The sequence below is a fragment of the Lytechinus variegatus genome, chromosome 8, assembly GCF_018143015.1.
Source record: "Lytechinus variegatus isolate NC3 chromosome 8, Lvar_3.0, whole genome shotgun sequence".
Lineage (NCBI taxonomy): Eukaryota > Metazoa > Echinodermata > Echinoidea > Temnopleuroida > Toxopneustidae > Lytechinus > Lytechinus variegatus.
Window position 1 is genome coordinate 12,727,876 of NC_054747.1, and position 18,389 is coordinate 12,746,264.

General features: G+C 36.6%; 1 protein-coding gene across 1 annotated transcript; it reads right to left on the reverse strand.

Moving 5' to 3' along the window:
• Window positions 1-302: 302 nt before the first annotated feature.
• LOC121419993 lies at window positions 303-18,304 on the reverse strand. The gene is made up of 5 exons (XM_041614502.1): window positions 17,963-18,304; window positions 5,818-7,107; window positions 4,518-4,586; window positions 2,584-2,673; window positions 303-1,534 (listed from the first exon to the last, which is right to left on the reverse strand). Exons 2-5 carry the CDS (start codon window positions 7,054-7,056, stop codon window positions 1,481-1,483), a joined length of 1,452 nt encoding a protein of 483 aa, XP_041470436.1. The 5' UTR covers window positions 7,057-7,107; window positions 17,963-18,304; the 3' UTR covers window positions 303-1,480.
• Window positions 18,305-18,389: the final 85 nt, after the last annotated feature.

Genomic DNA, 18,389 nt, shown 5'->3' on the forward strand with positions numbered 1-18,389 from the left:
AATGTACATATACACATAGGCCAAAGCAGTAGGTGGCTCCAACTATTCTCAGCAATGCATGATATTCATTCAGGAAACAAAACTATTTTGAAACAGTTATTTACTTGTGTCTTAACTGTTTCTGTTTAAAAAAAACACGAACATCTGATACTAAACTTTGATTTACAATACTACCGTGACTATAGAATATACATGATACTCGCCAATGTAGTGTAATGCTATTAACGCGTATTTACAGAAATAAAACGTTATTAAATTCAGATTTAAATATTGACAACGATGCAAACACAATTTTTTTTCAGCAGCAGCATCTTGAACATCGAATAAAAAGAGAGCAAGGAATGTTTGCCGGTGGGAGCCAAATATTATTTCTTTACTGCATATAAATATTGCATTGTTTTATTGTGAATCACTGGCTAATTGCGACTATTGCATCGAAGATTATCATAATCATATCATTAGGCATATTTTAATTGATGGTTTAAATGCCACCTTATTATGTTAACTTTGCCTAAGAGTGATCATTTTGAAATTTATTTTCCATGATAGCCCACTAGATCTTCGGTAGATTAATGCCTGAAAAACCCTACACCTCCTTTGGGTCTTTCGGTTTCCATTTAATATCACCACTAAATAATGCATCAGGGCTTTACCAAGTTAGCAGATATGTACGCGTGAGCTCTTTCCTTTTTCCCCTAAAGTAATGTTACATTGATGATTACTCTCTCGCTCGATAGTAGACAAATTAAATCCGTACTTTAAACCAACTCAGAACCAGAATATTAGCGACTTATACAGTCATGACGAGGCTCTTCACGGGGTCCGAGTACCGATTAAGCGTCAATTCAACGACTTTCCCTTATATCAAACACTGTTTTAGAGGAGTTATTTACTAATACAGATAACGGGGTTTAGAATCAATAACGGCTAGACTCAATCAGCCCTTGGTATCAATTTCGCAGCATTAAATATGAGTTTGATTGTGTTTCGATTTTTGGCGGGAAGTGAAATGAAACACGCCTGTTTGTGGGTGAGTGGGTGAGGGAGCAGTAGGGGTGACCGATAAACGAATTCCATTTAGTTTTAGGTTAAAACATTTAAGAATTATTCAAGTCACTTGAAAGATGATCTCTTTTCCATATAATTTTTTAACGTCATTTATGTCTTTTCTTCTCCATATTTGTCTGTGTTTTTTTCCTTATTGTTCTTCATCACATTTAAGATCAGAGGACTGAGCCTCCTCCTCCGGTTTCACCAATTTAACTCTGGAGGAAATAGAGGAGATTGAAGTAGCGAAATTTCACTCCAAATATATTAATTTGGTGTCGATGTAGTGACCTAGTACATGTAGGAATGAATGGCCGACGCTCAAACGCCTGAAATCCACTTTAAATGGCGTGAAAACAACTCGAGGTGAAGTGGAAAGTGCTCTAAATGAAGTACAAAACCGTTCAAAGTGAAGTGAATACCATTTTCCTTTTCATGCATTGAACTCGGAGATGATGGCGTAGAAAGTAAGGAGGAGACCACCAATCTAGGAGTGAAAAGAAAGACGGAGAATATTAACAATTACTTTTTATTCATCCCACTGTTCCTGAATGATAAATTTAAAATTAATTACTAGTAGATTGAATAGAAGTGCAACGAATTTTTGTTACCATTTTGTTTTCTGAATCAAAGAGAACAGTTTTATTTTATATAAAATTGGCTCCATATAAAGACACACACAAAAATGTTGCGTTTCGCTATCTAACATCAAATCATATTTTAATGCATTTCTAACCCTATTAATACATTGAGAATATTCTGTAGTTTATAAACTTTAATCTAGCAACCTATCCATCATAACTTCCGCCATACTCTCTCACCCCCCCCCCCCTTCTCTCTCCCTCTCCAAGTCTTCAAACTCTCTCCGCATTGGAAAAACACCGGTGTTGCTTTAACACCAGCCCGGTATCTATATTGGAAAACACAACAAAAGAGTTGAAACGAGTTTCAAATGTAATCGATATTGGTTACCACTAATTGGGTGTTTAAATGCCTATCTGGTGTTTTCCTGCATAATAATAATAACAATAATATAGGGTATTTATATTGCGCACATACCCACCTTGTTAGGTGCTCAAGGCGCTCCTATATTACCCGGCCAAGCTAGGCGTTCAAAGCGCTCACAGCTTTTTAAGGAATTATTTCCTACCAGTACCCATTTACCTCACCTGGGTTGAGTGCAGCACACTGTGGATCAGTTTCTCGCTGAAGGAAATTACGCCATGGCTGGGATTCGAACCCACGGCCCTTTGTTTCTAAGTCCGGAGACTAATCCACTGGGCCACAACGCTCCAACGCTATATAAATACCGAGCTGGTGTTAAATTAATACCGGCGTTTTTGCAGTGCATCTTCTTTCCTCTGTCTCAATTCTACCATCTTTGTCTTCCTCTGCATGCTCACTGTCTCTGACTTCTTTTTTTTTTTGGGGGGGGGGATCTCGTGATTAGCTCCAAGTATTTTCCATTACTATCCATGAACGGAATGAATCGTGATTCTATTTCTTTTAACATATGACATGTCTACATGCACTTACCGTTAATATGAAAGGTTTTGTAATGGTAACAAGATCAAATATCGTGTATCCCATAGGATCCCCGCTTACTCTGTTCAGGAATACATTCATCTGAAAAAAAAACATATACATATTAAAAAATGATATGAATATTATGACGTCATAAAGAAAACTCACTATAATTCACTTAAAATGATCTTATTGAGATCCAGGCCCAGGTGGATGTTTCATAAAAGTTGTCAGCACTGACTAAATATTGTCACTGCTGACAATTTCAGTGAAATCCTTGATTTTGATTGGCTGAGAGGCACTGGCCTCTGACTGTTACTATGGTAACTGTCGGAGAAACACAACTTGTCAGAGCTGACAACTTTCATGAAACGGTCCCCTGATCTTACAACAAGTTAGAAGAGATTAAAATCAAGCTGAAATTGTTGTTGACATAATAGGGTTTGTGTAGTTAAAGAGAGGAAATTTACATCAACAACAATTGAGTTGAGAGACCTGATTCCGAAAAAAATAGAATCGATAATACTTATAAATGAAACGAATCCTAATATAATAATAGTCCCTGATTTAACATCAGTAATATATCAGTTAAATCATAGCTAGTCTGAAAAGTCTAGTTGACATTACTAGTTGATCTCCATAAAATCTTTGAGGAGTCAAATTTTGGTGTTGGGCGCTTTGAATGGTATATGCCCAAAGAGCGCCATATCAAAAGAATAGCCTTGACATCCTATGAAAAGAGATTCTATCTATCATCTACCACAAGCATTGTCAGTTCTGTGCCAGGCCAATCTGCTGGGGTCCATTTGATAAAATCAGATATACAATTCTTTTTGGTGAGGGGACAATATCAAAATCAATAACTACCTAGCAACGGGGACCAGCAAGTTTAGAAGAAAATAGTAGCAGAAATTCCATTAAGAATCATTGGAGTTAATAAACTTTGCATGCACCATGTATGAATGAATAGTTGATTAAAAAGGATGATGAATGAATTAAAGAGTCGATGGATAAGTCGATAATAATAAAAGGGACACAAAAGTCGAAAGCGAAAATGCAAGGACTTAAAGGGGAAGTTCACCCTGACAAAAACTTTATTGTAAAAATAGCAGAAAAAATAATAAAAAATATTGCCGAAGGTTTGAGAAAAATTCATCAAGTAATTAAAAAGTTATTAGAATTTCAATTATTTGATTTGTGACGTCATATGCGAGCAGCATTCCTACATAGCGAATGGTAAAAAATCAATGAAATGCCATTTTCTAAGAAAATTGAAAATGGTTTTCACTGTACCTTTTGTATATCAATAGACAAATCATTTCACATCCAATCATGAATAGAAAACAAAATTAAGTCATCAGGAACCATGCAAAATTTGAAATTCATGCATTTTATATTACATAACACATGGGGCAGCTGCTCGTTTATGACGTCACAAATCCAAAACTTTAAGCTCTAATAACTTTCTTACTCTTTAACGGATTTTCCTCAAACCTTCACCAATATTTTTTACTATTTTTTCTGCTATTTTTGCAACAAAGTTTTCTTCAGGGTGAACTTCCCCTTTAAGTTTCATTTTCTCTTTTTCATAACGTGGAAATGTCGAAAAATTGTACAATCCTAATCGATCGGTGTTTGTTTTGTTGGGGGGTTTTGTCAGAAAGTAACAATAATGTCTATATGACAAAGTGAAACCTATACAAAAATAACATAACACAATTGTACGGGTTAGATGAAATTTATGAGTAACGGTGCAGTCACATTTTGCCTATGTTGGCAGTATGGCGAGTTAAAAACTCCTATTTTAATTGTAGTTGCACCAGCTTCATGTATGTGGTAGACGGAGAGACATTGGTAAAACGGCCGTTTCCGTCTCACCGTGTGGACATCGTAAGGGAAATGTGACTGCAGTTAAAGCTAGTCTGTTAAGACCATTGTTTTCTCACCTGCATAATTTCCTCGTTGGTGATATTCCACAGGTTAACCAAGAAGAGTCTTTCCCTTGGATCGTGGGCCTGCAAGGATATAAAGAAGAGATTCATGGTTGGAATTAAATAAATCCACAGACAAGGAAATTGTGTGAAAGAGAAAAATATGCGAAGGGTTATTTCGAGGATATATAGAGAGAGAGATGAGAAAGAACGGGAGGGGAGAAAGCCAGACCGACAGAGAGAGAACAGAAGAGGTGAACGATATTTATATAATTTGGGCAAAATAATTCAATAAAGTAATTTAGACAGATAGATTAATAAACAAAAACATATGTAGACCCTGTAATATTGCGGGGGTATCAATCATTCAGTATGATCCCGTTTTACCTTTTGGTGTACAAGACGGAAATTCTGTCGATTGACTGCTTGTGGAAAACTAACAATTCGTATCCAGGGTCCCGTAACACAAAGGGTATACATCGGTCACATTTACTCTATGGCGGCCGTACGGAGAGTCGAAAACAGCCATTTTAACACTTTTTGTACCAGCTATACATAAGTGGTTTGAATACAAGTGAATAAAACGGCAGTTTTCGACTCGCCGTACGGCCGCCGTAGAGCAAATGTGTATTAGTGATCAATCATACGTTTGATTTTACATTGTAGTTAATGGAATCAATCGTAGAAAATGTTCTACGATCATTGCGAAGCTTTGTGTTACGGGCCCCAGTTTGGAAAAGTTTGGATTCATTTCATTATGTATCTGTTATCAGGGGCCCGTTGCAGAAAGGGTTGCAATCAATCGCAACTCTAAAAATCATGCGCAACTTGATTTTCAACCAATCAACAGCGCGCATTTGGGACTTGCGATTGATTTTTTGACTTGCGTTTAAACGCAACTCTTTCTGCAACGGACCCCTGATCGGGTAAAATCAGGAGAGTATATATTTTGTAGATAAACCGATTGTGGAAAGCCAAGTCTTTTTTTTTTATTATAAAAAAAAAACACACAGTTCAGATGCATTTTCCTGTGAACATATAATATTTCTTATTAGGTGAAAGCGGTAAAGAAACTAACTGGTAGACATGGCCCTGGGAAGCGGGGGTGCTGGGGTGAAGCACCCCGCCCCCACCCCCAAGATTTTCCATGCGTATATTACTTTCCATATATACAGCACCCCCTGGGATTCTGGTAGGTGTGTCAAATCTGTAGCGAAACCCTTTTATTTTGCTTGTCAAATTTACTTCAGCACCCCGCCCCCCCCCAAAAAAAAAAAAGTCGACCCAGGGCCCTTCTGGCAGACTGGGAACTTACCTTAGTACTTGTAATAGCAGCAAACCATGACACGATGATGACATTGATAAAGATATTGATCATCCAAGTCCAGTAGAAGAACCATCCAGAGAGACCAAGTTGATAGGACGGTGAGGTGATGATCCGGTAAAGTAAGAACACCGCTAGTGGAGCCATAGTCGCGTAGGTCACCAGGTTCACATAGGTAAAGAGACCATCATTGGATGTGTCCAACGCAGTAGCAAGCGCTTCGTGCTGTCTTCGGAGAACCTCGAAATCCTTCGGGAAGCACCCGTCGATTCGGGCCTTGCGGAGGGACCTCTCGAGGCGTTGATCAAGTTTGACGAACTGGCGCGAGAGGATGATGCAGATGAGCACGAAGAAGAGAAGAGGGAAGATCCAAGCGGCGAAGTTGTAGAGGTAGATGATGCCGAAGAAGGCGTGTAGTGGAGCGCTGTAGTACATGGGGGCGATGAAAACCAGGCTGTTGTTGCGAAAGGTCTCGATTGGGAGATAGGCGTTGGCAGCCTGGTTGAGACAGTGGACGACCATGAAGATGATGGCGACCACGGTGCATGCCCAACTGGCTCGCTTCAACCACCTCTTATCCACCGCCGTTGTAGGGTTGCTCTGGATAGCCAACTCGAAGTGGTGAAAGAAGATGGACACTTTGTCCTTTTTGGACAAACAGTAGAAGAAGACGGAGGAGTTGAGGGCGCACTGCAGTGTGAAGATAGAGAAAATGACCTTTGGGACAAGCTTGATCGGATCGATGTAGGATCCAACAAAGAATGCCGGAGCGTACCTAAGAGTGTTAAACCACAGGAGCACCTGGGCAAAGATACAGTAGTTCTTCTGGTTAAAGATCCTCTTGAAAGTCGTCTTAGGTGGCGGATTGTGCACTGGGTCAACAACATAACCATGCCATAGTCCGAAGAATGACATGCACTTGATGAGAGGTCCAAGAAGAACATAGAACTCCATGTCGATGTCTTTCCTGTAGTCCAATGAGCTCATCCCTTTTTCATTCTCCTCTATCTCCAAAGACACTGTGGTCTCCATGGCCTTTGGAGGTACGATATGCCGCTTAACCAGTGGAGTACCATTTACTGGTGTTCCATTTGATTGTTTCAGGGGTGGTAGTTCAACGAGCTCTTTACGTTGGGGCGTCATAGGGGGCGCTGTTCCATTCGTCCACGCGTTGGCAAATTCGTTCTTGGCTTCGTTCTCGACCAGGGGTGATATACTGCTTCGCGACATCGTGGCAAATCTCCAGTTCACTCCAAGCTGACGAACTATCACTTAACACGCCTGCAAAGACAAAGACAATATCATGAATATGGAATAAACAGTTACTCAATTATAATGATGAATTACTGGTTTCATGAATGTGACATTATACCAGGTGCAAGTTTCATAAAACATGCTATAAAAGCAAACCTGCGACGCCAGTTACAAGCTACTGAAATCATTAAATTTCATTGGCTTATAGTCAATATGAAGCAGGATCCCGGTGTAAGTGTTTCCGAGTTATTGATTCAAGTAATTGTAAGCCTGAACATTATCAATCACATACAGATCTTTTTGGTAGTAACTATATAGTAGGCCTAGACTAACTGGTAGCTACAGGGACACGCTACAGACGCGATTGCTCAGTTGGTAGAGCGGGGGTTTCTTATTACGGTGACCCGGGTTCAATTGACAATAGTGCGCTAGTGCCCTTTGGCAAGGCATTTAAATCCTCAGGTCCCTCTGAGAGGACTTTAAGCCGTCGGTACTGTAGTTGATTGCTAATAAGCATTCATGCTTCCTTAGCAATCTGGTTTTACTATTAGAATGTTGTAATCAAATGCAGTGCCCAGTGAGAGTCGATAAATATTATCTCGTCTTCTTTTTCAAGCTTCCGTACTAGAGCCTCCATTGCAGCTGATGCATATTACTGCGATGTCGAGTCTTCGTGGAGTTTAATAGTGATGTAATCCATTTCCTCCTTTTTTCTTATGTTTTAAGGGGAGTTGGCTTTGCTATAAATCACCGTAAATTTATGTAATTTGCTTCTGGCTGAACTACGATATATTCGGTGGATATTTGGGGGCTCCAGACAGGATGGCAAAATACAGGTTTTGAAAATAGGAGGTTACGAAATGACTAGCTAAATTAAGCCAAAAAGACGGAAATTTAAATTTAACGATGCATGCGCCCATGTAGTATACATGTGTATACCGCCGTTTAGTCGAGGATGTTACTAGAATTATCAGAAATATTATAAATATGAAATTTAAAGACAATATTCAATCTTTATCATCAATAATTTTTTTTAATATCTGGAATATTAACTGGGCGTTGTGGCGTGCGCCTGTAATCCAAGCTGTGGGGAAGTTACAAATTGATGCAGAGGTTCGAGCCCTGGTCACGTCTTTCGGATGGTGATGTTAAAGGTCGGTCCCAGACGTAAATAATCATATCTGACTGATACACATCTGACAAAACTCAAATACACACACACACACACACAATATCAATATCGACTAGCGCATGGACTAAACAAAATCCACCATGACCTGTTAGTACACTACGTTTGTGTGTTGTATCAGTCATTTGGGAATTTCGACCGGGGTTGATGTTATGGTTTACGGGGCTTTTTTCATTGCAATTCTTTTTGTTGTTGTTGTTTTTGTTGTTGTTGTTGTTTATGGCGTTGCTGTTTGAGTTAAAGTGACGTTTCCTTTAGAAAGATGGTTTTCGCAATGAGAAATATAATATTCTTTGATTATGGCCAATAAAATATAATCCAATCCTTATTATAGGTGGGACAACGACTGCATTGTTCATAGAAAGTTGCTGAACCAAATCGTACACTCTCTCTCAAAAGATAGGCCTGATATTAGCTTCATTTATAGTTTGTTTTTTTAATAGGCCCATATGCCAGAAAGTCTTCAAGCGCCATATGAAACTCTTTTCATCTCAAGTTAATTGCACTTACATTAATACTTCACAACAATGACTTGGACAGAATGTACGAACATTGTGATCCAAATACATTACATCGATCGCACCAGTCTTCATGGTACGTCTTTAAGGCATTGTTACGTAACAATCACTATTGATTCCACCTCTCTTAATCGCCCTCTCAATCGAACGTCAGTTGATGATTAAGCCGAATACAAAACCCCAGTGCAATCTTGTCCGGAGTCTTTAGAGGAAAAATCCATCTTTTTCATTCATATGCACTAACATGAATTATGCTTCTGTAACAGCACTGTCACACGAGTTTACATAATTACGTTGCTATGTCCTTGTATCGTGCCTGGGAATATGGTAGGCCTAAATCATGCAATTGGAACAAGCATCCTAAGATCTGTGTAAAAGCAACATTGAAACATTGTAATCAAAGGTTTGTAGTCCGTTTTAAATAATTATATTTTTTCTTTTTTATATACAACATAGCATATCTGTTGTAAGAAATGCCTTTCATGCAAATTAGTCAATGTCGAAATATCGGTGAATCAAAATAGCCATTTCGTTCTTGACTCCGGACAAACGACATACATGTATTTAAATTATTCGTCAGCTCAGAATTTAAATACAGTCAGCTAATAAGAGGAGCGTTTCATCAACATTTTAGTCCGACAGGTTGTCGGATCTGACAACTTTCCTTGATTGGAATTGGCCGAGAAGCACTATTACTATGGTAACTGTCGGATAAAACGTCCGACGAGTCCTTCATGAGACATCCCCCAGATTCACCAATTTTCGACAAAGAGCTCAAAGCTGTTCAATTTTAATTGAATGGTATTCTCTATGATGTAGAGTTTATCCCAGTCGTGATTGCAAAACACGCTATTGACGAGTTGTAGGGGATATAGATAGGGTTCCCGTGGACCCCATTGATATATTAATTTTTTAACCTATATTTCTGTAATCCATAAAATGTCTAGTGAATGAATTTTGATGTTCCCAAAACGAAATATTGTCCCATGGGGGTCCCGACCTTCTCTCAAAGGTTTAAAGATAATTTACTTGCACCGAGCACATATTCCAGAGGCAAGGACAGTGCGTGGAATGTAGAAAATGCATTCAAGAACTAAATCGCCCCCTAAATTGGATGCACGCAAGCTAGGGCTACATGATTTACATAAAAAAACACCGATGTGCAAATTAGAATGATATTATGAGGTAGCCTCTGCATGTAGTTCTTTTCGATCAATTTATCTTAGATGAGAAGCCCTTTCTCCAAAGACTTCTGAAGACCTTGCGACTCAAGGAAGATTTTCCGCTCCCTGGTGTCACATTGTCACATTATTTGCCTAACATCAATCATGTCTTTTTGTGAAAAAAAATGCTCTTCATGTTAATTTTTTTTTTTTTTGGGGGGGGTATTAGAGGATGGATTTTGTTTCTTGGTTTCCTATTTTGGTCATATTTGCTTCTGAGTAGTTGCTATAATTTTTAGCACGTGATAGGAAAAACAATAATGTAATTTAAATTTCCACTCCTTATCGCCCTTTCTCTATGTTTTTTAGTTTTTCTCTTTTCTTGTTATTCTCGTTCTACTTGTTCTTCTTTTGTTGTTGATGTTGTTGTTCTTTCTTCTTCTCCCTCCTCCTCTTCTTCTATTTTTTTCTTCTCTTGGTCTTCTTCTTCCCATTCTTCTGCTTCTCCTCCTCCTTCTTCTTCTTCTTTTTCTTTTTCTTCTTCTCTACATTTGCCTTTAAAAAATCTACCTATCAAAATTCTTTCACTTTTCTCTCACATCGTAAACAGGTATCGGACCCTCCTTTTCTTTCTTTAATTTATCAAAAAGGAACATGAATACTCTGAAACCTTACGAGGCACAAATCTACCGAAGCGGGGAGATTATAAAAAGTATTTAGATCAATAAATGGCAATAATAATTACACATGGATTAATTTGATATGGTTTCTCGGGTAGCAAACCGCCTTGGGTTGGGAGGGAGCTTAAATTCGGATTTATTGCGAATGCCTTCGATCGCATTTCGATTTGTAGGGGGTGTGAAGGGGAGGGGAGGGATCAACTATTGACACAGAGGATACGCCTGATAGCTGATTCTATCGAAATCAATCCCTTATTTTATTCCGAAGTGCAGTTGCTTCTGTATCGGCGATGTTTACTCTTCCAGAGAGTACAGCCAATAACAGTCAACTATCAAGATAGCCACAAATCTAAAGCAAAAGATATATTAAAATGGCTTTCTCTTAATTTTTGATAAGAGACTTCTAAATCATTACAACCCCCAACATATGATCGGTACATTCATTCATCTTGTGATGAATATTAAAGGTAAAAAGATCTTCTAAATACGACAAACTGAGATTATCAACAAATGTCTCGCGAAAAAATAATCGGTGACGACTTTTTATGCATTAAATATTCATATTGCCAGATGGTTTGATATTGCCTTATTACCTATCTGACTTCCAAATAACATAATCATCGCAATGAAAAAAAAATTAATCTTAATTGGTGGTTTGTTTTCCCCATCGTATTGTTGGCTTGTTAATTTTATAAGAATACTCAAATTTACATTAAAAACATGCATTTTCTACTAGCCAAGAACATCATGCCGGGGGCTTTCCGTTTTTTTTTTTAGATTGCTTGTTTTAAGTTGACTGTTAACATACATATGCTTGAGTATCTTTGCTAAAACCTAAAAGCCCCTAATTTCACTTTACTGAAAACAGTCATGACAGTTGTTTTCGTCTCGACTGAGCATTTAGGTATGGTGCATGATTCAAATAATTGTCTTTTAACGGTTTTAGAATCGTTAGAATTCGCTTCCTTGTCATTCTTTTATGTCTGAGGAGTATTATTTTCTTCCTTTTCCAGTCGACGTCACCAAAGATGCACAAAGCTTTTGTGGAATAACTAACTTCTTCCTTTAATAGCACCCAACGTTGTATAACGATGGTAATTGCATGTTCGCAAACGATGTTGGTAATTGCATGTTCGCAAACGATGTTAAAATTTCATGATTTCTACCCAGTGGAAACGTAGTTTAGATATGTTTAGACAATCCTTATTATGATATACAATAAACCTTACATGTGATGTTCAAACAATTTCTTAAAGGTTTTGAAAACTTAAACAACAAGGTTTGAATTTCAATACCTAGTTTTCAATAAAAAAAAAAGTACTGTGAGGTTCACTATATAGTAAACAGCGTTGTTTTACATTTGAGATCGCGTTTTACTATATAGTATTGCGATAATGGACATCTTTTTTGTTTTCGTTAAGAATTATTCGCTAAAACAAAATGATTCTCCTTTCTCTGTTAACTGATTTGTAACCAAAATAAATAAATAAATAGAAAGAAAATTTATGCAGTATTCCCTGAAGTTCTTGAACATAATGTGCATGTTGGCTTGTTTCTGAAAGCACCAACATTATTACACTGGGCTAAACGACACATAAGAGCATATAATATCGCTGCATATGGTGATACGCATACGTATATATATATTTTTTTAATCATTATGATTTTTAATACATGGTGCAATGATTGATACACTCGTCTTTATATTCCATATATTGTTTTGTGTACATAACAACAACAAAAATCTCTAGCCCTATACACTGTTATAAATACAAGTGGTAATACCTGTATACACGTACATGTACAGACGTATTTTCGGAAAAAATCGATAGCAATTCTTTTGCTTGTTGCTTTCATTCTGTCAAATTCGTTGCATGCATGCCTGTTCAGTGTTTGGAGGGTCGGGATGTCATAAGTATTCTCTAATTTCTTTTCATGCATTCGATACGAATCTATTGGTATTCTGTATTGATTGCGCACGTCACAATGGAGAATAGAAATCTACTCGAGGGCGAGCAAGAGGAATCGCCATGTGGGTCACTTAGGGCCCTTTGGGGTTGACAAAATTTCCCCATGAAATTGTACTTCCTTTTCATGTGCAACAAGCAGTCAGATGGTTAGCGAACCGGGAAGAATTGTGTATATCGCGTCGACCCCCCCCCCCCAACTTTTTGTTTTTAATCAAAATGATTTTTTTTATCAAATCACTTTCAAAACAAAAGGACTTGAACCTTCTTCGAGAACAAATTGATCTTTTACTCGGTTGTTTTGCTTTCTCGCAAATTGTAACTATGAATCTTGAAAAAATAAACATACTGATTTTATCTTCCCTCATCGCATCGGCTTTTTTCCCCGACAAAGATGAGTGTACTGGACCTTTATAATTACATTTCAAAGTGTGTGAGATATTAAAGACTGTCCAGAACAGAAAATTGTATTTACATAACTCCAACCCCTGCCCCAGCCCCTACCCACTAAAAAAACATAGAACGAAATAATATAAAATATAAGTGAGAGTGATCTGATATGCACTCATAAAGCTCATATTAAGTGCTAAAAATAAACATGATAAAGGACCAGTATGGGTGCGAAATTATATACTATATCTTACATCAAATGAATAATTCAATGTTTTGAAAGTTTCAAAATTTTCCTAAATACAATACTTGGTCATTTTACGAGTAATCTGCGTATTTCTCCTAAACTCCGATTTTTTTTTTTCAATTATTTTGTAAATATGATATTGATTTCTTTGTTTAGGCCTACCTTTAAAATCGGTTACCAGAGATGAGGAAACATACGGTTAACATGTGTTAATTCATATAACTAGATTGGCCTGAATATTCGCGACCCTACAAAACATAACATATTGTAATTAAAGACTCCCAACCCTTTTCTCCAAGCCCCCCCCCCCAAAAAAAAAAAAAAAAATAATAATAATAATAATAAATAAAATAGATAAATAAATAAAAAAAACACAACAACAACAACAAATCATGATGAAATAAAAAAAAAAGGAGCAGGGACTGTTTTGCACTCAGAAAGCCAGTGTATACTCCTCATAAAATCAAATTATTATATTTTTAATTTGCTTACGTGTATAAACGACGTTAATTACGATGTTAATTTCATCAAAAGTGAAAAGCAAATTACATTTGCGATACATCCGTTATCTCAAGGCCGATAAGAAAGGAAAAAATAACTAGGTCAAGAGCGAATTACGTAACTGGCCGTATTAACAAGGGAACGTCTGTAATAGAGGGTCTGCGATGTCCTTGAACTGATCGATTTCTCTTTTCTTTTCTATAAGCACTGACACTTGAACTTGTGGTTCTGACGCCATGAGCTTAACTGAAATCCGTTTAGAAACAAGATAATCCCCGTTGCATTTAATGAACAGTGATTATTTTTACGTAAGAAAAATCAAAGTAGTCCCAATATTGCACGTAGAGGGAGGAACTGATACTAAGAATGTTATTTTGCGAAGTGAATCGAATTGAATTACATTTTACAAAATCAAGGTTTTCAAATTGACTGATATATTTTCATTTTCTTATTTGCATGCAACAATATTTGTTTATGAAAGATTTATATTGGGCACTTACAACAAAGTATCTGCACTGTCCTTAAAATTTTTGGTTGGCGTAACCAAGGTGTCTACATACTATTTTCGAAATTGCACACGGGCATGCAGAAATGAAGTATTATTCCAATCGTAGTAGAACTTTTTAGTCCCAGACGGAGAGAAGGGGGGTAGAGAGAGGGGGAGCAGGAGAGAGTGGAAAGGATGGAAAAAGAAGAAGGAAAATAATGATAGTGTGATGATGATAATGATGATGATAAGAAGAAGAAGAAAAAGAAGAAGAAGATGATGAAGAAGAAGAAGAAACAGAAGATGAAGAAGAAACATAAGAAAGAAAATTAAGAAAGAGAAGAAAAAGAAGATGAAAGAGTAAAGGACAAAAGAAGGAGAAGGATAAAGAATAGAAGACGACGACGACGAAGAAGAAGACTATGACGACGAAGAAGAAGAAGAAGAAGAAGTAGAAGAAGTAAAAGAAGAAGAAGGGGAAGAAGAAAAGAAGGAAGAGGACGAGGAGAATAAAAAAAGGAGACGAAAAAGCAGAAGAAGAAGGATGAGAAGAAAGACGAGGAGGAGAAGGAGGAAGAAGAAGGTATAAATAAAGGGCAGAAGTGCTAAATACACAAATAAGTACACCCGTTAGATTTGCTTATATATATATACTGAATTTGTTTTATGCTTATCAAAATAGCAACGTTTCTTGTTGCCAGGCGTTAAGCGACTCTTTCTTTCATTACATTAATTTTGTGATTACATAACCTTCAATTGTGACCATTGATAACCAATTAAATTGAGCCATATTCTAATAATTAAAGGTCCATTAATGTTGCTTTTAGAAGGATGTATAGGGTATTGGAAACAAGACAATAGAGAAATGAAGCACATTGTGCAATGCAATAACTTCTCATCTGGTGTAAAGTTAGCCTATTGTTTTAATTTTGATAAAGTATATGCTTACAAATTTATTTTAAGGCTTAGACTTTCTATATATAAACGGCTGGTACATGTAATTGATAGCCTAGAGAATGGTGGTAATTTACCACGGATAATAGAATGACGTTGTGTTATGAATTTATGGATTTGGAATTTGGATACTATCTTAGTTTGGCAAATATACTTTGCGTTTACTTTTTGTATACCTGATATCTTCGAGTTGTGATTGAGCTATTTGAGAATACCATATCCGAATCATTATGTGAAATGAATCTTGTTTTCAACTGAGTAGACATCACGAATAGAAGTTCAAGAACGTTGAATATTGATCAAAGTAGAATGTAGAATCTACAGTATATATTTACCATATTTTAATATATATTATATACTTAAGGACGGCAGTATAGTGAACCTTTAAATGATTTTGAAATGATATTTATATAACGATCTGGTTTTATTTTGTAAAAATGTTTTTTGGGGCGAGCATGCGCTAACTCTCTGCACATTTCCAATAAAAGGTGCTTTAGAAATGTTAGTATTATTATTATCACTATTATTATTGTTATTATTATTATTACTATGATTATCATCATGATTATTATTTGTTAGCAGAAAATAATCGTATTCGGGTTGATAAACTGAGGAGTATGGGTATACTGCATGGGAACATTAACGAGAAAAAAATATATAAATTAGACTCTCAAGCTTAATATAATCATGATAAAGCGGTTCGTCAGTTGCCCCAATTTCCGTTTCCCCAATCAAGCTAGATTATTGGAATATTAAACTCCACAGACGCTGCTGGCAAGATCTCAAATTAATTGATTGACGTACATAATTATACCGGGCAGAGGGGTATGCTTTAAAAATCGGTGATTGTGAAATAATTACTTGCATGAAAAACTGATAAAGTACTTTAACCGTGGAACAATAATTTCTAAATTAGATCCAAGCAGCTGAGCCCGTAAGCGCCATTTGATTAGGCCTAAATTATGTTTCTAGATTGTACAGGACTACCCCTTATTCCAAACCATATTTGATGTTGTTGATGCTGTGGTATCTAGGTGCCCGTTTATTCGAAATAATTTTGCGACACAACGCAGTCTATTTGTTGGTCGATATCCTCCGTCACACGGCAATGTCCTTTTTATCGTTTATATAAATCATTTGCAGTATGGTTCAAGCAGATTATGTTATTAACATATTTATTTATCAATATTTTTATTCATTTATTCATTCATTTATTCATTTCATGACAAGATAATGACAAGCATGACAGCAATAGAAACATTACAAAAGAAATGTAAAAATTGAGCATCAGCCAATACCTGTGGATCACCTCAAAGAATTTAAAAAAAACTGTCGAGAGGTTCTCTACATTGGATGGTGCCTACATGGAATAACACAAAATAGCAATAAAATTAAACATGTAATTACAATACTTCTATATAGATTAACCTTTATCGTAACATGAAGAGAGAGAAAAAAACAAGATTATCAAATTAAAACTTTGAGAAAGAATACAGATTGTGTCAAATCGGCAATTTTATCAAATTAGAAACAAAGACGGTAGATCAATCGGTTAAATTTTGAGAGTCTGAAATGAATTCATCACCAGATTATAAGTCACCTCCACCGGATTATAATTGTGTAAGATAAGTCAGATGATGATACCATCAATAATAACGATATTTCAAGGTTGAATTCGCATTTTTATTTTCCATACATTTTTTAAAATTTATTTTATCTTCATCTGTTTTCTAATATACCATTGATGACGTTTTCATCATTGCTACTTTAACAACTTTTTCTTAGTATCCGTATCATTCATTGTCATTGTCCCTCTCATCATCACTGTTATCATTATCACCACCATCATCATCACCACCACCACCACCACCATCATTATAATTATCACCATCATCATCACCATCATCATCATTATGATCATCACCATCATCATCATCATCATCACCATCATCATCATCACCATCATCCACATCACCACCACCACCACCATCATCATCACCATCATCATCATCATTACCACCATCATCGTCATCATCATCATCATCATCAACAACATCATCACCATCATCATCACCACCACCACCATCATCATTATCATCACCGTAATCATCATCATCGGCTGGCAGCAGCATCACTGTCATCTTTCCCATCATTTCATATATATATCAGAATCAATATCTTATGTTCTAAACGAATAATACACAAAAACCAACGTCAACGGATTTATCAGTACACTATCAAATGCGTATTCGGTTGTCCTAAAACAAAAACAAAAAAACTTTCCACAAGATTGCCGACAGAATTTACGGATCTGCCAAATCAATATATAAAAAAACCAACCAACCTGGAATATGAAAAAGCATGGACATTGTTCGCCACGTGAGTAACTCCCAAACACACTTTAACACATGAAATAGAGGTCAGGTTCGAGCCCCCGGTACGTCTTTCGGATGGTAATGTTAAACATCGGTCCCAGACGTAAATAATCCTATCTTATTAAAACTTAATCGCATGCACACACACATGCACACTTAATTTTTTAGTTAAGAAAAGGAAACAAAATTAATGAAAAAAGACATTGCTATTTTCCTCACATATTGTTAATCATTTTAAAAAAGTCAGCATTTTGTAACTTTTTGGTAACTAAATAGTTATGCTTTGGGGTATGTATAATACTATGCGAAACTGAATCAAACAGACAAATTCATAACAGAGATGGAATGGGGTTATAAATATAAGTATAAAAGTGTAAGATTTGAAGTAGAAAGTGAATATACAAAACTTACCTTTTCCGGCGTTTCTCACAAAATAACGTCGAAAGTTTGCCTTAGTTGTTTACCATACAAACACGATGGAGAATTTTATTGCTACTTGATGCGTAAGGATCACACCGTCTGCTCAAACAAGAAATCCGAATCATATAACAGTTTTTGAAGTTCCCAACTGTTCGAAATTTCTATATAATCACATACGAAGAAGCAGAAATGTACAAATTGTCGAGTTTTTGAACGTCGTTTTGTAATGCTAGGTTTTCCTTTTAGCGTAAATCTTTGGCGAGTGTTTATAACTCAGCACAGAGTGGATGAAGTGGGGCTTAATACCATTTCATGATAAAAGATTCTTTGATGATGGCAGGGGGATTGCACCTACTTGCGAATGGACTTATTGATGATTAGTTGGACCGCTCCATTCGTGTTTAGGGGGTTCTTCATA